Raw genomic sequence first — 21095 nt, 5'->3', positions numbered from 1 at the left:
TTGTAGACATCAGTCCAGGCAGGACACCAAGGCGAACTCCAAGTGGAGATATTTCCTTGAGTGATGTGATAGAAAGAGTGAGTCATGAGCTTAGGAGGCATCTTGAGAATGGAGGCCCAAAAGGCTGATTTTGGGATGCTTGAAGTGGCAGTCCAGAAGGAGGTGTCGCGGAAATATTTAGATTTAAGAACAAGGTGTAAGTGGTGTTGGGGAACGCAGTAATTTCAAAAAAATTCCTGCGATCACGCAAGATCTATCTAGGTGATGCATGGCAACGAGAGGGGAGAGTGTGTCCTCGTACCCTCGTAGACCGAAAGCGGAAGCGTTTAGTAACGCGGTTGGTGTAGTCGAACTTCTTCGTGATCCAACCGATCAAGTACCGAACGTACGCCACCCCCGCGTTCAGCACATGTTCAGCTCGATGACGTCCCTCGTGCTCTTGATCCAGTTGAGGATGAGGGTGAGTTCCGTCAGCACAACGGCGTGGCGATGGTGATGATGATGTTACCGGCGCAGGGCTTCGCCTGAGCTCTACGATGGTATGATCGAGGTGTGTAACTGTGGAGGGGGGCTGTAACACCCATGATGCGGCTATATCTCCCACGTGTCGAGGCACGACTTAGAGGCATAACTGCATTGTGGTTTTGTCGCAAGAAGGGTCATCTTCACACAATCCCATGTAATGAACAAGAAAGGGATAAATGGAGTCGGCTCACAATCGCCACTTCACACAAAGATCATATAATTCATATATCATTCAGAGTACACACATAGTCAGACTACGGACAAATCCAAATGAAAAGAAGATAACCCCAAATGCTAGATCCCCGATCGTCCCAACTGGGCTCCACTACTGATCATCGGGAAATGAAACATAGTAACGGCCAAGGTCCTCGTCGAACTCCCACTTGAGTTCGGTAGCATCACCTACACTGGTACCATCGGCACCTGCAACTGTTTTGGTAGTATCTGTGAGTCACGAGGACTCATCAATCTCAAAACCAGCAAGATCAAGACTATTTAAGCTTATGGGTAGGATAAGGTAATGAGGTAGGGTTGCAGCAAGCACTAAGCACATATGGTGGCTAACATACGAATACAAGAGTAAGATGAGAAACTACGCAACGGTCATGAAGCTAGAAGTGATCAAGAAGTGATCCTGAAACTACTTACATTCAATCATAACCCAAACCGTGTTCACTTCCCGGACTCCGCCGAAAAGAGACCATCACGGCTACACACGCGGTTGATCCATTTTAATTAAGTCAATTGTCAAGTTCTCTACAACCGGATATTAACAAATTCCCATCTTCCACATAACCGCGGGCACGGCTCTCAAAACTTTATACCCTGTAGGGGTGTCCCAACTTAGCCCATCACAAGCTCTCACAATCAACGAAGGATATTCCTTCTCCTGGAAAGACCCAATCAATCTCAGAATCCCGGTTACAAGACATTTCGACAATGGTAAAACAAGACCAGCAAGACCGCCTGAATGTGCCGACAAATCCCGATAGGAGTTGCACATATGTCGTTCTCAGGGCACACCGGATAGGTCAAGCTACGAGTAAAACCAGCCCTCAAGTTTCCCTGAGGTGGCCTCGTAGGTTGCCCGGTTTGGACCAACACTCAGAGGAGCACTGGCCCGGGGGCGGGGGAGGGGGGTTAAAAAAAGATGACCCTCGGGTTTGCAACCCCAAGGGAAAGTTATAGGTTGTTAGGCAAATGTAAAACCAATCTTGGGCCTTGCTGGAGGAGTTTTATTCAAAGCGAACTGTCAAGGGGGTCCCATAATCCCAACCACGTAAGGAACGCAAAATCAAGGAACATAACACCGGTATGACGGAAACTAAGGCGGCAAGAGTGGAACAAAACACCAGGCATAAGGACGAGCCTTCCACCCTTTACCAGGTATATAGATGCATTAATTAAAATAAGAGATATTGTGATAACCCAACATAAACATGTTCCAACATGGAGCAATCTTCAACTTCACCTGCAACTAGCCACGCTATAAGAGGGGCTGTGCAAAAGCGGTAACATAGCCAAACAACGGTTTGCTAGAAAAGGTGGGTTAGAGACTTGACATGGAAATATGGGAGGCATGATAAACAAGTGGTAGGTAGCGCAACATAGTGATAGAACGAACAACTAGCAAGCAAAGATAGAAGTGATGTCGAGGGTAAAGGTCATCTTGCCTGCAAAGTTCTCAGAGTTGTCGAAAGCTTGCTCCTTGTTAGTGTACTCAACAGGTTCCTCGTTCACGAACTCGTATCCTGGCTCTACCCAAATCAAGAACACAAGCATGAACAACAATCAATCACGGTACAATGCGCAAGCAACATGATGCAAGACATGGCATGGAATGCAAGATATGACGTGCAATGCTTTTGGGTACTCCGGAAGGGAAAAGATAATCAAGGCATCATCTTGGAAAACCAAGTATGCCGTGGGAAGTGTGAGCGATTTTGGTCGAAATCGATATAAGGATCACCGGAAACGGATGCACGGTTTGCAAGTGACAAGCAAAACAAGAACGATGCAACTCTGCGCTTAACAACATCATAACACTTAAGATGAATCATGAAACTATGCTACAACACTCCAAAATAGCAACAAAGAACATGACATTAAAGTACACATAACAAAGAGCAAATAACATCAAAGCATCATATGCATATGGCTCATGGATTAGTTGGAACCAACAAGATAAGATTGAATGTTGAAACAGTTTTAGCAAGTGTAAAATAACAACATTATCATAGCATGTTTGCAAGCATGAAACAGAGGTCATGTGATATCCATAATTATCAAACTTGGTATGTGGACAAAGAACTTGTAGCATACTTCAATTCATGTACTTGGATCATCTCCAAAAGAGGCATGGATCAACTAATATTAAGCTCACAACATGGCATCATGGATTTAACAGAAATTTGGAACATTATATAAGCATGTTCATGGCAATGAAAACATACGCTACAATACATATGGGGCATCAAATGGCAAGGCATGATGGATCATAACATGGAATCAAACCATGTCAACTAAGCATCTCCAGATTATGCATGTATTAATTGATAGCATCAAGAAAACATGACAACATGATATGACAGAATCAGCATTGATAGAACATTAACAGCGAGTAGCCTACTTCATGAGCTTGTTACACTCACTACAGGGCATATAAAAATACATGGATTGCACCCCTGCAAAGATGGCATAATTATGCTCCTAAAACATGTAGACATGATGCTCAAAAGAAAATCACGCAAAAAGATATAAAAATGGCAAATAGGCAAGTTACAGCAGTTAACAACAACATGCACTTTGCAACTGGTATTAAGATATCTATATGCACCCCTAACATGAATTCAAAGCACACCAGCGTGTAGAGGATGAAGAGAAGAACATGTGCATATCAATATCATCATCATAGGATCAACAGGGACAAAGTTATATCACTCACAAGACACCTAAATGATGTTAACATGCAACCGTTTTCAGCAGTTTAAATCACTAAGCAGTTGTGCAACGAAGATTAAGACATCAATATGAACAGTAATATGCATGCAAACTACTCCATCATGAAGAGCATCCAGAGATGAACATTTTGATATAACATATGTGCAAACTGGAGCTATGAGCATGGAGATATGACATGATGAACATGGGCACATAATGTGAGAATTTTTGGGACTTAGAAGAAAGACTACCCCGAGATCTAGGGTTCCTCCGGGCGTGCGAACTGAGGCGAGCAGATCTCGCCGGAGATGTCGTGGAGGCGGCGGCCGGAGCTCGTGGGGGGCGTCAGAGTTGATGGGATGGCCGGATCCAGTCGCCGGGGTGGTGGCCGGAGAAGAGGAGGCGACCAGGGCGGCAGTGAGGCACGCGAGCGGGGCGGCGGCGTGACACAGGGTGGCGGAGGAGCAGCGGCTGGCAGCGGACAGGCGCGCGGCGGCGAAGTGGGCTGGCAGCGCGAAGGGCAGCGGCGTGCAGCGGCGCGCAGCGCGGGAGCGGGCGGCGAGCGGTGGACGGGCGCGCGGCGATGGAGCGGGCCGGGAGGGCCGGATGCGGGCTCTTCGGGCCACGGCGGGTAGCGGTGGCAGGCTGCCACATGGCGGCGGCTGACTGGTGCGGGCAGCGGTGGCGGACGCGTCCGGCGGCGCGGGAAGAGGAGCTAGGGTTTTGGACCCGTGATTTGGAAGGGAAGCCACATATTTATAGGTAGGGGAAGCTAGGAGAGCCCAAATGAGGTGCGGTTTTCGCCCACACAATCATGATCCAACGACGGAGAGCATGGAGGGGGTTTAGATGGGTTAGTGGGCTATTTTGGAGGGGTGTTGGGATGCAACAAGAGAGGGGATTTTGCGGTTACCCGGTTTACCATTGGGGCATCAAACGACCTCCAAATGGAACGAAATTTGACAGGGGGCCTATCGGTGATGTATCAAGGCCACTCAACAAATCTTGGCCCATTCTGAGAACGTTTTTCTCCCGCTCACGAAGCGAGATTTGAGGGGTGCAGTGGGTGCATGAGGGAGTGTCGGATTACGAAACGGACAACTGGGAAAGTGATCGGATGCATGAGACGAACACGAATGCCAAAGAGATGCACATGATGACATGAGATGAAATGCATGACAAGAACAAAAATGCAAAACAAAAGGCAAAACTCAACCACGAAGGAAATATCATATCACATGGCCGGAAATGGCAAGAGTTGGAGTTACAAATATGGAAAGTTACATCCGGGGTGTTACAACACTCCACCACTACAAGAGGATCCCGTTCCGAGATCTAGGACTGAAAGAACTCTGGATATTCGGAACGGATGTGATCCTTATATCGATTTCGATCGAAATCACTCACTCTTCCTAGCGGCATACTTGGTTTGCCAAGTTGATGCCTTGATCATCTTTTCCCTTCCGGAGTACTCATATGCATTACACGTCATATCTTGCATTCCATGCCATGTCTTGCATCATGTTGCTTGCGCATTGCACCGTGATTGATTGTTGTTCCATTGCTTGTGTTCTTGCTTTGGGTAGAGCCGGGAGACGAGTTCGTGAACGAGGAACCTGTTGAGTACGCTAATGAGGAGCAAGCTTTAGACAACTCTGAGAACTTTGCAGGCAAGATGACCTTTACCCTCGATATCACTTCTATCTTTGCTTGCTAGTTGTTCGTTCTATCGCTATGTCGCGCTACCTACCACTTGTTTATCATGCCTCCCATATTGCCATGTCAAGCCTCTAACCCACCTTTCCTAGCAAACCGTTGTTTGGCTATGTTACCGCTTTTGCTCAGCCCTCTTATAGCGTGGTTAGTTGCAGGTGAAGTTGAAGATTGCTCCATGTTGGAACATGTTTATGTTGGGATATCACAATATCTATTATTTTAATTAATGCATCTATATACCTGGTAAAGGGTGGAAGGCTCGGCCTTATGCCTGGTGTTTTGTTCCACTCTTGCTGCCTTAGTTTCCGTCATACCGGTGTTATGTTCCTTGATTTTGCATTCCTTACGCGGTTGGGTTTATGAGACCCCCTTGACAGTTCGCTTCGAATAAAACTCCTCCAGCAAGGCCCAACCTTGGTTTTACATTTTCCTAACAACCTATAACTTTCCCTTGGGGTTGCAAACCCGAGGGTCATCTTTATTTACCCCCCGGTCCAGTGCTCCATTGAGTGTTGGTCCGAATCGGGCAACCTGTGGGGCCACCTCGGGGAAACTTGAGGGCTGGTTTTACTCATAGCTTGACCTATCCAGTGTGCCCTGAGAACAAGATATGTGCACCTCCTATCGGGATTTGTCGGCACATTCGGGCGGTCTTGCTAGTCTTGTTTTACCATTATTGAAATGTCTTGTAACCGGGATTCCAAGACTGATCGGGTCTTTCCGGGAGAAGGAATATCCTTTGTTGATCGTGAGAGCTTGTGGGGGGCTAAGTTGGGACACCCCTGCCGGGTATAAACTTTCGAGAGCCGTGCCCGCGGTTATGTGGCAGATGGGAATTTGTTAATATCCGTTTGTAGAGAACTTGACACTTGACTTAATTAAAATGGATCAACCGCATGTGTAGCTGTGATGGTCCCTTTTCGGCGGAGTCCGGGAAGTGAACACGGTTTGGGTTATGATTGAACATAAGTAGTTTCAGTATCACTTCTTGATCACTTCTAGCTTCACGACCGTTGCGTAGTTTCTCATCTTACTCTTGTATTCGTATGTTAGCCACCATATTTTCTTAGCGCTTCCTGCAACCCCACCTCATTACCTTATCCTACCCATAAGCTTAAATAGTCTTGATCTCGCAGGTTTCGGAGATTGCTGAGTCCTCGTGACTCACAGATATTGCCAAAAAGTTGCAGGTGCCGATGATACCAGTGCAGGTGATGCTACCGAACTCAAGTGGGAGTCCGACGAGGACCTTGGCCGTTACTATGTTTTGTTTCCCGATGATCAGTAGTGGAGCCCAGTTGGGACGATCGGGGATCTAGCATTTGGGGTTATCTTATTTTCATTTGGATTTGTCCGTAGTCGGACTATGTGTGTACTCTGAATGATGTATGAATTATATGATCTTCATGTGAAGTGGCTGACTCTATTTATCCCTTTCTTGTTCATTACATGCGATTGCGTGAAGATGACCCTTCTTGCGACAAAACCACAATGCGGTTATGCCTCTAAGTTATGCCTCGACATGTGGGAGATATAGCCGCATCGTGGGCGTTACAGGGGCACCGCACACGGTTAAGAGAAACTTGTGTGTTCTAGGGTGCCCCCCTGCCCCCGTATATAAAGGAGCAAGGGGGGGGGGGCGGCCGGCCCTAGGGGCGCGCCCAAGGAGAGGGAGTCCTACTAGAACTACTAGTCCTAGTAGGATTCCATCACAAGGAAGGGAAGGGGAAGGAAGGATAGGGAGAGGCAGTAGGAAAGGGGGGCGCCGCCCCCCCTTCCCTTGTCCTATTCAGACTCCAAGGGGGAGGGCGCGGTCTGCTGATACGTCTCCAACGTATCTATAATTTTTGATTGTTCCATGCTATTATATTATCTGTTTTGGATGTTTAATGGGCTTTATTATATACTTATATACTTTTTTGGGACTAACCTATTAACCGAAGGCCCAATCCAAATTGCTGTTTTTTTTGCCTATTTCAGTGTTTCGCAGTAAAGGAATATCAAATGGAGTGCAAACGGAATGAAACCTTCGGGAGAGTTATTTTTGGAACAAATACAATCCAAGAGACTTGGAGTAGACGTCAAGAAAGAAACAAGGAGCCCACGAGGCAGGAGGGCGCGCCCAGGGAGGGTAGGCACACCCCCCACCCTCGTGGGCCCTCGTGGCTCCCCTGACCGACTTCCTTCGCCTATATATACTCATATACCCTTGAAAACATCTGAGAGCACCACGAAACCCTATTTCCACCGCCGCAACCTTCTGTACCAGTGAGATCCCATCTTGGGGCCTTTTCCGGTGCTTCGCTAGAGGGGCAATCAATCATGGAGGACTTCTACATCAACACCATAGCCTCTCCGATGAAGTGTGAGTAGTTTACCACAGACCTTCGGGTCCATAGTTAGTATCTAGATGGCTTCTTCTCTCTCTTTGGATCTCAATACAAAGTTCTCCTTGATCTTCTTGGAGATCTATTCGATGTAATTCTTTTTGTGATGTGTTTGTCGAGATCCGATGAATTGTGGGTTTATGATAAAGATTTTCTATGAACAATATTTGAATCTCCTCTGAATTCTTTTATGTATGATTTGTTATCTTTGCAAGTCTCTTCGAATTATCAGTTTGGTTTGGCCTACTAGATTGATCTTTCTTGCAATGGGAGAAGTGCTTAGCTTTGGGTTCAATCTTGCGGTGTCCTTTTCCCAGTGACAACAGGGGCAGCAAGGCACGTATTGTATTGTTGCCATCGAGGATAAAAAGATGGGGTTTATATCATATTGCTTGAGTTTATCCCTCTACATTATGTCATCTTGCCTAATGTGTTATACTCTAGATGCATGCTGGATAGCGGTCGATGTGTGGAGTAATAGTAGTAGATGCAGAATCGTTTCGATCTACTTGTCGCGGACGTGATGCCTATATACATGATCATGCCTAGATATTCTCATAACTATGCACTTTTCTATCAATTGCTCGACAATAATTTGTTCACCCACCGTAATACTTATGCTATCTTGAGAGAAGCCACTAGTGAAACCTATGGCCCCCGGGTCTATTTTCCATCATATAAGATACCGATCTATTTTATTTTGCAATATTTACTTTCCAATCTATATCATAAAAATACCAACAATATTCATCTTATTATCTCTATCAGATCTCACTTTTGCAAGTGGTTGTGAAGGGATTGGCAACCCCTTTATCACGTTGGTTGCAAGGTTCTCATTTGTTTGTGTAGGTACGAGGGATTTGCGTGTAGCCTCCTACTGGATTGATACCTTGGTTCTCAAAAACTGAGGGAAATACTTACGCTACTTTGCTGCATCACCCTTACCTCTTCAAGGGCCACCGCATGCTCAAGAGGTAGCAAGAAGGATTTCTGGTGCCGTTGCCAGGGAGTCTATGCACAAGTCAAGAAATACCAAGTACCCATCACAAACTCTTATCCCTCGCATTTCATTATTTGCCATTTGCCTCTCGTTTTCCTCTCCCCCACTTCACCTTTGCCTTTTCTTCGCCTCTTTATAGTTTTCCTTTCCTTCGCCTTGGCCGAATCGAAAAGGGCTAGGGGTTCTCTCCTGGGTTTTAGTAATTTGGATAGTCCCTATGTCCTCTCCAAGCTCATAAATAATGATGCTATGGAAAGACTGTGGGAGGCCTGGATTAAGGGGTCCTCGGACAACCGGACTATATACATGGGCCGGACTATTGGGCTATGAAGATACAAGATAGAAGACTTCTCCCTGTGTCCGGATGGGACTCTCCTTTGCGTGGATGGCAAGCTTGGTGATTCAGATATGTAGATTCCTTTCTCTGTAACCGACTTTGTAAAACCTTAGCCCCTCCAGTGTCTATATAAACCGGAAGGTTTAGTCCATAGAGACAACAACAATCATAATCATAGGTCAGACTTCTAGGGTTTAGCCATTACGATCTCATGGTAGATCAGCTCTTGTAATACTCATATTCATCAAGATCAATCAAGTAGGAAGTAGGGTATTACCTCCATAGAGAGGGCCCGAACCTGGGTAAACATTGTGTCCCCCGCCTCTTGTTACCATTAGCCTTAGACCCACAGTTCGGGACCCCCTACTTGAGATCCGCCGGTTTTGACACCGACATTGGTGCTTTCATTGAGAGTTCCACTTTGTCGTCACCAGAAGGCTTGATGGCTCCATCAATCATCTACAACAACGCAGTCCAGGGGGAGATCTTCCTCCCCAGACATATCTTCGTATTCGGCAGCTTCGCACTGCGGGCCAACTCGCTTGGCCATCTAGAGCAGATCGATAGCTATGCCCCTAGCCATCAGGTCAGATTTGGAAGCCTGAATTTTGTGGCCGATATCCGTGGAGACTTGATCTTCGACGGATTTGAGCCCATGACGGTTGTCCCCTGCCACCACGATGAACATGACCTAAATCTGTCATCTGGCCGCGCTCAGGAGATAGCGCCTGTGACCGCTCTGGCCCTAAATCCGAAGCAGACCGCGTTGTCTGAAGACGGGAAGCTTAACCCCGCCACGGAAGCCGCAGACTCAGCGGCGCTCGAGCCGCACACAGACCCAACATCGAGCGGGGCTTGTGTCACTGGAATCTCGGACTCGTCTACGGCCATAGATTCTGGACCACGTGCATCCGTGTCTATCAAACCTGATTGGACGCTGATCTTGGAGTTCAGCTCCGCGACATCTTCCAGCACTCACCTCTAGGCGATGTGTTAAACTCATTGAAATCCCTCTCCTTATCGGGGGACTCTCGGCCGAACTATGTCTAGCTCGAATGGGAAGTGGACGACGAAGAAACTCGTTTCCCACCCACCACCAACTTTATAGCCACTGTCGACAACTTAACCGACATGCTTGATTACGACTCCGAAGACATCGACGGTATGGACAACGATGCCAGAGAAGAGCAGGAACCACCGCCTACAGGGCGTTGGACAGCTACCTCCTCGTACGATATATACAGCTACCGCCAAAGAAAACAACGACGACAATGAAAATCCAGTCAAGGATAAACCTCCTGGGATATAGCAAAAGCGACAACGTCAGCGGCACCGCTCTAAGCCACGCCATAGTAAAAACAACAACACCGTCATAGGAGAAAACAATACTCCGGACAACGCCGAAGACAATGAAGACCTCATTGAGCCAACCTCCGAACAGGACAAACGGGAAGATGGGCAAGCTAGCCCTGATGAACAGGCCACAAATGAAGACATGAAGGACAGTAATTATCTCCCGCTCTCCGAGGACGAGGTGAGCCTCGGCGACAAAGACTTTATCGTTCCTGAGGAGCCCGTCGAGCAGGAGCGCTTTAAGCACCGGCTAATAGCCACTACAAGAAGCCTGAAACAGAAGCAATAGCAGCTTCAAGCTGATCAAGATCTGCTCAATGAAAGATAGATTGATGTCCTGGCAGCCGAGGAATATGGCCTTGAACGCCCAACCAAAATCTACCCGAAGCGCAAACTATTACCACAGTTCGATGACGAGGCGACGAAGCCCGTCCTACCAAGGCATAATGCGGCTGACCGGCCACCACGTGGCCGAGACAAAGCGGCACCTTGGGCCGAACACCAGCGCGCACTACCTCGCCGTAGAATCGGAAATACAACAACTCTGGGATACACACATGACCTGCGGCGTGACTTGGAAAACATAGCAGGTCAAACAAGATCAATCTATGGATCGCGAGGGCGTGCCCCGATGCGCGAGATGGCCATCCGGCTGAATGTGACAAACATAATCACGTCCGGGCCGAAAACCGCAGACGAACTCCACCCGAGCTACGTCACAACTTGGCCCGATATAGAGGCGCCGCACACCCCCTTTGCTTCACTGACGAAGTAATGGAACATGAATTCCTAGAAGGGTTTAAACCCGTGAACATCGAATCATATGATGGCTCAATAGACCCCATGGTATGGATTGAGGATTTTCTTCTCCATATTCACATGGCCCTCGGTGATGATCTTCACGCCATCAAATACCCCCCGCTCAAACTCAAGGGACCATCCAGGTACTGGTTGAACAGTCTGCCCGAAAACTCCATCGACAGCTAGGAGGACTTGGAGGATGCCTTCCTTGACAACTTTCAAGGCACATACGTCTGACCTCCGGATGCCGACGACTTAAGTCACATAGTTCAACAACCCAGAGAGTCAGCCAGGAAATTCTGGACTAGGTTCTTAACTAAAAGAACCAGATCGTTGACTGTCCGGATGTCGAAGCCTTAACGGCCTTTAAACATAGCATCCGTGACGAATGGCTCGCCCGACACCTCGGCCAAGAAAAGCCGAAGTCCATGGCAGCCCTTACGGCAATTATGACCCGCTTTTGCGCGGGCGAGGATAGCTGTCTAGCCCGTAGCAATAATCATGCAAGCGAACCTGGTACTTCTGAGGCCAGGAACAACAATGGCAAGCCCCAACGCAACAAACACAAGCATCAAAGCAACGGTGACAACACCGAAGACACGACTGTCAATGCTGGATTCAGTGGCCCTAAGTCCGATCAGTGAAAGAAGCCATTTAAGAGAAACAATCCGGGCCCGTCTAGTTTGGACCGCATACTCGATCGTCCATGTCAAATCCACGGCACTCCTGATAAACCAGCCAATCATACCAACAGAGAGTGTTGGGTTTTTAAACAGGCCAACAAGTTAAACACCGAGAACAAGGATAAGGGGTCGCAAAGCGAGGACGATGACGAGGAACCCCAGCCACCGAACACAGGGCGACAGAAGAAATTTCCTCCCCAAGTCAAAATGGTGAGCATGATATATGCTACCCATATCCCCAAGAGGGAGCGCAAGCGCGCACTCAGGGACGTCTACGCGATAGATCCAGTCGCCCCAAAGTTCAATCCATGGTCATCCTGCCTGATCACTTTTGATCGCAGGGACCATCCGACGAGTATCCGTCACGGCGGTTCAGCCACACTGGTCCTCGACCCAATCATTGAAGGATTCCACCTTACACGAGTCCTCATGGATGGTGGCAGCAGCCTGAACCTGCTCTATCAGGATACAATGCGCAAAATGGGTATCGATCCCTCAAGGATCAAGCCCACAAAAACCACCTTTAAAGGTGTCATACTAGGTGTAGAGGGCTGCTGTACGGGCTCAATCACGCTGGAAGTGGTCTTCGGATCCCCGATCAATTTCTGAAGCGAAGAATTGATCTTCGATATCGTCCCCTTTCGCGGTGGCTATCATGCACTGCTCGGACGAACCGCATTCGCTCGATTCAATGCGGTGCCGCACTACGCCTACCTCAAGCTCAAGATGCCTGGACCACACGGTGTCATAACGGTCAATGGAAACACGGAACGCTCCCCCCGTACTGAGGAGCACACCGCTGCCCTTGCAGCAGAAGTGTAGAGAAGCCTTTTTAGGCAGAACTTCAATTCGGCAGTAAAACTCCCGGACACCATCAAGAGAGTTTGAACTACTCTGCAGCAGGACAGTCCAGCTCATCTAGGGCATGACTAGCAATTCGGCCTCCGTCCCAGTCCCGATCAAGCGGCGACACTTGTGCCGCGCGTACATAACTACCCACTTAAAATACCATGGGCATAGATGGAGGCACAGCTAGACCGCGGTCCGTAATGCGGCTCAACCACTCCTGGACCCGCATACCTTTACCTTTTCTTTTTCTTTTAGGTTTTTCCCTTTTCAAGGCCTTTTATGATAACCTGATCATCGGACCTATCAAGGAACGGATACACCAAGAAGGCAAGAAGCTTTGACGTACAAGGGAACCCCCAGGTGGTCTCTGCTAACGATCGTTATACCTATTTTAAAACCCTGCTCGCAGCTCGCCCTTGGTCGTGACATGTCAAATAGCCCTATTTGCTTATCACATTACTTGTACAAATACGCCTTGACGTATTAATCAAATTACAATGGAAAATAATTTGCGGCTCAATATTTGCGGCGTCAGCTTATTACTTGATTTTTTTCCTTTTTCTTTATATTCTTATCAATTGCGTTCGTACACTCTGGTACGCCTTAATTCGCTAGGGGATTCATCATACCCCACAATACGGCCATAAAGTCCAAACACTTTTACAGTACAGTTCGGCACCCCGAACTTATAGCATTATATGCATCGGCTCCGAATCATGTCTTTGGTCAATAGCTGGGTTTCCCGGCTCCTGTGCTTACTACCTTACGTTCTGCTATATTGGCTAGGATAGTAAAGGGAGAACTACAACGATTGTGTCCCGGTTCTTCCGGATGAGCACCTCAGTAGAGAAAGCCGGAAACTGACTGTCATGATGCGGCGAGAGCCGGTCAGCTGTTCGAGAGGTTGCAAATCTTTAGTGATTTTTTCTGCATTATGCGATAAATCGGTTTTTATCCGATCAAGGCGTGTATAGCGCCCCAAGTTCGAACTTCCGAACACCAGGGGATGCGCCTAAATTTTTCTTGTCAAACTCCTATGGCTAAGTGAGAGTAATAAAGTCGCATAGTCCGATTGCCTGGTTCGTTGCACTAAACACCTCCTTAAAGGACCAAAACCTTGGATAAAGAGTGTTCAGATTTATCCCGAACACCCCCTACTACCTACATGGGGGCAGAAGCCGATGACTGGCCAACTCTCAGATATAACAAAACGGCCGCACGGGAGGTAAAATTTTAAATAACAGACATTATATTACATAACGGATCTGTTTCATAGTATAGGACAGGATAACATGAATGTATTCATGGGCATATGATATCCTTAGCACATTGCTCCGCCACAAGGCGAGATCCCGCCAGGACACTGTCAAAATACAGTTGGCGTGCGCGGTGCTCCTTGCCCGCGGGCGGTCCCTCGGTCATCAGCTTCGTGGCGTCCATCTTCGCCCAATGCATCTTAGCACGGGCAAAGGCCATTCGCGCACCTTTGATACAGACCGACCGCTTGATGGCTTCAAGCCGAGGGCAGGCGCTGACAAGCCGCTTCACGAGTCCGAAGTAGCTGCTTGATACGTCTCCAACGTATCTATAAATTTTGATTGTTCCATGCTATTATATTATATATTTTGGGTGTTTATGGGCTTTATTATACACTTTTATATTATTTCTGGGACTAACCTATTAACCGGAGGCCCAACCCAAATTGCTATTTTTTTTGCCTATTTCAGTGTTTCGCAGAAAAGAAATATCAACCGGATTCCAAACGGAATGAAACCTTTGGGAGAGTTATTTTTGGAACAAACGCAATCCAGAAGACTTGGAGTAGACGTCAGGGAAGCAACAAGGTGGCCACGAGGGTCCAGGGCGCGCCCCCACCCTCGTGGGCCCCTCGTGGCTCCCCTGACCAACTTCTTTCGCCTATATATATCCATATACCCCAAACACATCCAGGAGCACAATAGATCGGGAGTTCCGCTGCCGCAAGCCTCTGTAGCCACCAAAAACCAATCGGGACCCTGTTTCGGCACCCTGCCGGAGGGGGATCCCTCACCGGTGGCCATCTTCATCATCCCGGCACTCTCCATGACGAGGAGGGAGTAGTTCACCCTCGGGGCTGAGGGTATGTACCAGTACCTATGTGTTTGATCTCTCTCTCTCTCTCTCTCTCTCTCTCTCTCTCTCTCTCTCTCGTGTTCTTGATTCGGCATGATCTTGATGTATCGCGAGCTTTGCTATTATAGTTGGATCTTATGATGTTTCTCCCCCTCTACTCTCTTGTAATGGATTGAGTTTTCCCTTTGACACTACAAGAAATATGTCAACTAGTGACCTTCTGTCAGTGACCCTGGAAGAATTAGTCATAGATCTATGACCATTTCAGACCAATTGGTCAAAAGCTGTTCGGGGGGCTCCAAACCCTAAACCATTGCGACCATTTTGGTCAGAAAGGTCGTAATTTCCTTACACGAAAATGGTCACAAAGCAAACAGTGCTAGTCCGCTGCCTTATTTCTAGTTGTTAATGACCAATATAGATGGTCATAGCCTTGTAGATTGTGGTGGGTTGTGATGACTTGGCGCCATATCATCAGTTTTGCCTATGTGTCATGTCCATGTGGCAGTTTTTGCCCTAGGTTGTGAAGCAACCTATATTTCTGTTATTCCAAAAATTCCCAAAAAAATCTCATAAATGTCTTGGATCATATCTTCATCAAATATGTCAAAAACATTCCTTGCCTAGTTCAAAAATAATTCAAAAATATTCGTTTTCCTATTCTGTTCAGAGCAGCACTTTGTGAAGGAAGTACCACTTTGGCATGTCCAAATAGTATCCATTTTCTACAGTGCTTTCCTATGCCCAAATAACCATCCTCCACCAAATGCCAGCTCAATCCATTCATTATTTTGAGCCGAGCTTCAACATTCGTATTTATGTCCAGTGTGGTACTTTGTAAAGCGAGTACCACCTAGGCTCCTCCTTTTGAGGTGAAAATTTGTGAAGACGGTCTTCTTAGTAACTGGTCATCCTCAGCCAAAACTCACGCCCATTAGCCATGTGCATTTCCCATACCGCAAATCAAACACTTGGCTGCTTATTCATGTTTGAGCATCGATCGGTCTCCTCGTGAGAATCTTATGTTGTGATTTTCTTCCTAGAACCTACCTGGGGAGTACCCAACCCACTAGACATGCCTAGGCCACCCAGAACACATGGCAACGCCATAGTCACACGATGACCACGCGGCGGGCATGCGAGCTTACGCGCTCTAGAGTTGGGGCCCTCGGCCACCGTCCAAACCTCGATGTCTCGCCATTAAACCATGTATTTCTCATTAAATAGATACTTATGTACCTAGAAATGATTTTTGGAAAAAATAAAGAGCAAACAATGAGGCAGCTGCAGTTCAAATTTGACCCGCTTCCAGCTGAATCGTCGGCAATTTGTCTTTTTCACCAGAGGTGGATCAAAACTTTTGACACCCAACCATTTGGTCAATTGTGCATTAAACATAGCCTACTATTTTATAAAATTGATTTGTTCCATTTTTGCAACAATTATTTGGTAGTTCCTTCACAAAAAAAACCTCATTTCGGTCACTCAGAAAATGGAAAATGGTTTTTTCGTCCAAAGAAAATGAAAACTTCCTTAGGCAAAATTCTTCGCCATTCCAAGATGCACCCTTGTGCACAATATGAGATCATTTGAACAAACTATGCCATGAATGTGGCCATAAGATTGATCATTTGGCTTGAAAGCCATGAATCTTCACACTTCATAGCTCATTTCTGAGAACACTTTTTTAAAATAATTTCCGTATTACAATTTTATTATTTTTCCTGGAAACTTGGTCACATATAATGACACAATGCGAAGGTTTTCCAATTTTTTGATTTTTTATGCCCCTTTCAAAATGCGGTCAAAATGGAGGGCTTGACCGTTCCTAGCTAGTCGTTGAATCTTGGAATTTTTTTGTTGTTTATCTGATTACATAGATACTTATGTACCTACAAATGATTTTTGGAAAAAATAAAGAGCAAACTATGAGGCAGCTGAAGTTCAAATTTGCCCCGTTTCCAACTGAATCGGCGGCAATTTGTCTTTTTCACCAGAAGTGGATCAAAACTTTTTACACCCAACCATTTGGTCAATTGTGCATTAAACATGGCCTAGTATTTTATAAAATTGATTTGTTCCATTTTTGCAACAATTATTTGGTAGTTCCTTCACAAAAAAACCTCATTTCGGGCACTCAAAAAATGGAAAATGAATTTTCCGTGCAAAGAAAATGAAAACTTCGTTAGGCAACATTGTTTGGAATTCCAAGATGCACCCTTGTGCACAATATGAGATCATTTGAACAAACTATGCCATGAATGTGGCCATAAGATTGATCATTTGGCTTGAAAGCCATGAATCTTCACGCATGATAGCTCATTTCTGAGAACACTTTTTTTAAAATAGTTACCGCATTACAAGTTTATTATTTTTTCTGGAAACTTGGTCACTTATAATGACACAATGCGAAGGTTTTCCAATTTTTTTGATTTTTTTTGAATTTTTTATGCCCGTTTCAAAATGCGGTCAAAACGGCGGGCATGACCGTTCATTGCTAGGGGTTGAATCTTGGAATTTTTTTGGTGTTTCTCTGATTAAATAGATACTTATGTACCTAGAAATGATTTTTGGAAAAAACAAATAGCAAACTATAAGGCAGCTGCAGTTCAAATTTGACCCGTTCCAACTAAATCGGCGGCAATTTGTCTTTTTCATCAGAGGTGGATCAAAACTTTTTTCACCCAACCATTTGGTTAATTGTGCATTAAATATGGCCTAGTATTTTAGAAAATTGATTTGGTACATTTTTGCAACAAATATTTGGTAGGTTCTTCACAAAAAAGCTCATTTTAGGCACTCAAAAAATGGAAAATGATTTTTTCGTGGATCAAAAGCATTTTACATAAAATCATTTGGTCAATTATGCATAAAATTTGGTCTAATACATAGAGTTGTTAGGTTCGTCACAACAAAAATATTTTTTATACTTCAACAATGAAAAATGCTTTTCTCCTGCAAAAGAACTTATTTTTAATCAATTACGACCTATTTATATGGTCATAAAGTCATCAAGGCCTTTATTGCATTATGATTGGTCCACGAGCACCTCACGCGGATCGTGCCCGACCACCGTTGGATAGGCCCGGATCCGACGGCAGCCCTCTTCCCCCACCCCCTCTACCCCTCATCCCTCTCATCCCCCTCCCGAATCAGCACAGCTCCCTCTCAACCCTCGTCCAAACCCTAGCCGCGCCCTCCTCCGTGCGTCGCCGCCCCCATCGATTCCGCCCAACACCGCCGCCCCCCTCCACTCGCTCTCCTCCATGAGCCGGATCCCCACCTCCTCCGGCTCCCCTTCCACTCACTCTCCCGTGAAGGCCTCGGCTCCTGGACTCCGCTCCATCTGCTCTGATCTGATTCGATCTCGGCTTCCTCCCCAAGCCACGCGACACGAGAGCAGATCCGACTCCCGCTCCGGCCAAGGTGGCGACCATCCAGTTCATGATGGCCCGCCAGATCTTCGACAACCGCGGCAACCCCACCGTCGAGGTACGGACACGTCCCCATCCCCTATCCCCCGTCTCCCCGATCTGTGCGCTGTCGGTCCGGTTCAGCTCGATCTGGTAGCGGTAGCGGCTAGCGGGTGCCGCGCTCGTGTGTGGCAGCGGCTTGGCTTTGATTGCACGGCTGATCTGGTCCGGTAGGAGTCCGCGGGGCGCTATCTGGGGCTTCTAAGCTTTGGTCTTGTTGTTGGTGTTGGTGCAGAGTTCGGGTCCGCGCTAGACGAGGAGGGGAAGGGCGCGGCCGCGGTGGCCGCCAGCGTGCGGGACGCCAACAAGCGCACCGCGCTGCACTTCGCCGCCCGGGAAGGCCAGACCAAGCTCTGTAAATTCCTCATCGAGCAGCTCCGCCTCCCCGTCGACCCCAAGGACGACGACGGTACTTCTTCCCCTAACTCCATAACCCCATGCTATACGATGTCGTGATGCTCACTTTCTCCTCCTTGTATTGCTCCGATTCATACTGGAGATTGTGCAATTCAATTGATACTTGGTATGTGGTGGCGGTGGTGATACATATTATCTGAATCAATTGTCCAGGCGAGACTCCACTCATCCATACCGCCCGGCAGGGCCGCCAGGAGACGGTGGAGTACCTGCTCGGCCGCGGGGTTGATCCTTCGGTCGCGTCCAACATGGGAGCCACGGCACTGCATCATGCTGCAAGCATAGGTAATGATGATGTTGCGCCTAATGGTTCTGCTCTGTGTGTTGTCGATTACTGACAAATGATGCTGATCGATAATTCTGTATGTTGAAGTGGAGAGAATATCTGAACGAACATGTGGCGTCTATTTTTCTTGTTATTACATGACACATTGAGATTATGAAGCTTTTGCTTGGTAAGGGAGTCGATGTCGAATCCGAAAGCGAGTCAGGTACTCCCCTTGTTTGGGCTGCTGGTCATGGACAACAAGACGCGGTCAAGCTTCTGCTTGAACACAATGCTAAGGTAGTTGCTCATCTATGCGTTCTGTCTGCCGGTTTGTTAATCTGAGTTTTCAGCTATTCATTTAGTGCCAAGGTTCAGTGCAATACTCCTGACTATGTGGTGATTTTAGTCTTTATAATTAACTAAAGCAGCAACTGTCTTTAACCATGTTATATAGGGGATAAGCTTGTTACTATAACATGCTACCATGTCATTCTCCAGCATCTTCAATAAGATTTGTATAACATTTACTCCTAAATTTATAACCGTGAGCAGCAAAAACCTGCAGCATGAACTAAGTTGCTGAGGTGTTGTGTATGAATTCAATTTAGTTAGGTGGGCTTGGCCAGCAACCAACCTACAATCTATTTTATTTTATTTAGGTTGCTAGTGACTTGGCCAGCAACCAACCAGCATGCTGGTTACTCATGTTTTCCGTATTTTTTTACAAGAGCTTGCTTTGAAGAATGTCTAGTATTCAGTTTGTACCTCATCTAGTATATGTGCTGCTCAACATTCAACCTGCTTTACTCTGCTTACGCGATTCTGCTAAGTTTGTAGAGGCTTTATAAAATGTTTACATTTCAGTCACTGGAGAAACTTTATAAAATGTTTTGTGTGATGTTCACCTACAGTATATGTGCTGCTCAACATTCAACCTGCTTTACTCCGCTGTCCTATCTCAGTAAACTGTTTGTTTTTCAGTAGCAAAAAAATAAAGTAAATCTACTATATCTTGGTATTCTAGAATTCTGGTGCCTCACAGAAGTTTGCTTTATGTCCTGCTTTAGCTTGCAAACCTGATAATTTGTTGTCTGTTCTCATTTCTTGTCATGTAAGGGAATTAGAACTAGAGAAATATATACGTACATGTACCTCAGCTATTGCAAATACCAACTATACATCATCTTGTTAATTACTACAGTAGCTAGATGGAATCTTCATGTTGTTAGCTTGCACTACTACAGTAACTAGATGCAATCCATTTTTATTAAATGCATTCTGGTTAGGATTTTTGTCATGGCTGTTCTATTTCCTATAGATCTGGTCACTACTGAAATTTCATTCTAGGACTTCGTCATGTGATTATTAGTTATGTTTAACCAATGCTAGTCCTAGCATGTGTACACTCTAGTCACTAATGATGTTTGTCTTTGTGTTCAGGAGCTCCAGGTCTACAAAATTTAAAGTTCGAAACCATATAGCTCTACTCAGCAAAGAGTCTCTTCTATTTGATTGTAATAGAATGTAAATATTGTAATATTGTAATAGTAGGCATATTTGGGTTGTAATAACTATGTGCAGATTGTAATAGACTTAGTTAGTTTTATTTGATGAACTAAATTTGTACTGTTCCGTTTGAAATATTGATTATGTATGTGATTTGAAAACATGTGGAATGGAAACCTAATTTGTGGGATCCATTTATGCAAATAATCTGAGCAGTTTTGAATTTTCTGCCAAGTGGGCCCAATGTGTGAGAAGATGACAAGTGGGACCAGCTCCAAAATATAATGGCCCAAACAATGTTAAAAGGCCCCGGCCCAGAAATAAATAAAAGGCTGAAATGGGCTTGGCCCGCTTAACATACAGAAAAAATAAACATTAAAAAGGCCAAATTGTTGGGCTCAGCCCATGTAAAACGTCGAATCGGACCGGGATGATTCTCGTGCCACATCAGCTTGCCACGTTGGATGCCTACGTGGCTTCGGGAGGCTGCTAGTGACCAAAATTTTGGTCAAAGAACCAACGACCTTTTACATATCACAAAGAAGGTCCCTATAGTCAGTTTACGACCGCCAGCTTTTGACCTTCTGTTTTTGGTCACAAAAAGGTCGCAAATGAAAAACCATGACCTTTCAGTGACCAATAGTGGTGGTCACAAGTTGACATATTTCTTGTAGTGCGAAGTTATCTTATCGGATTGAGTCTTTAAGGATTTGAGAACACTTGATGTA

The 21095-nt window shown here is 46.1% G+C and overlaps 1 protein-coding gene across 2 annotated transcripts; it reads left to right on the top strand.

The window, feature by feature from the left end:
* Positions 1-17859: 17859 nt before the first annotated feature.
* Positions 17860-20559, top strand: LOC119278053 (ankyrin repeat domain-containing protein 27-like). 2 transcript variants are annotated; one of them, XM_037559405.1, is made up of 5 exons: positions 17860-18195; positions 18412-18585; positions 18747-18878; positions 19054-19158; positions 20302-20559. In XM_037559405.1, the coding sequence occupies exons 1-4, from the start codon at positions 17970-17972 to the stop codon at positions 19143-19145; spliced, it is 624 nt and encodes a 207-aa protein (XP_037415302.1). In that variant the 5' UTR covers positions 17860-17969; the 3' UTR covers positions 19146-19158; positions 20302-20559. The 2 variants fall into 2 exon arrangements, with proteins under 2 accessions (XP_037415302.1, XP_037415303.1); XM_037559406.1 differs by having other exon boundaries at positions 18967-19158.
* The last annotated feature ends 536 nt before the right edge of the window (positions 20560-21095 follow it).

The sequence above is a fragment of the Triticum dicoccoides genome, chromosome 3B (genome assembly GCF_002162155.2).
Source record: "Triticum dicoccoides isolate Atlit2015 ecotype Zavitan chromosome 3B, WEW_v2.0, whole genome shotgun sequence".
In the NCBI taxonomy this organism is placed as follows: domain Eukaryota; kingdom Viridiplantae; phylum Streptophyta; class Magnoliopsida; order Poales; family Poaceae; genus Triticum; species Triticum dicoccoides.
The sequence above is the reverse complement of the archived record's forward strand: the minus strand, read 5'-3'. Positions and strand labels throughout refer to the sequence as shown.

Bases quoted from the DNA above. Each gene is read 5' to 3' on its own strand.
- LOC119278053 (XM_037559405.1), top strand. From the start codon at position 17,970: ATGAGCCGGATCCCCACCTCCTCCGGCTCCCCTTCCACTCACTCTCCC. The intron at 18,196-18,411 runs GTACGGACACGT...GTGTTGGTGCAG, and splicing joins GCGGCAACCCCACCGTCGAG to AGTTCGGGTCCGCGCTAGAC. The intron at 18,879-19,053 runs GTAATGATGATG...TTGCTTGGTAAG, and splicing joins GCATCATGCTGCAAGCATAG to GGAGTCGATGTCGAATCCGA.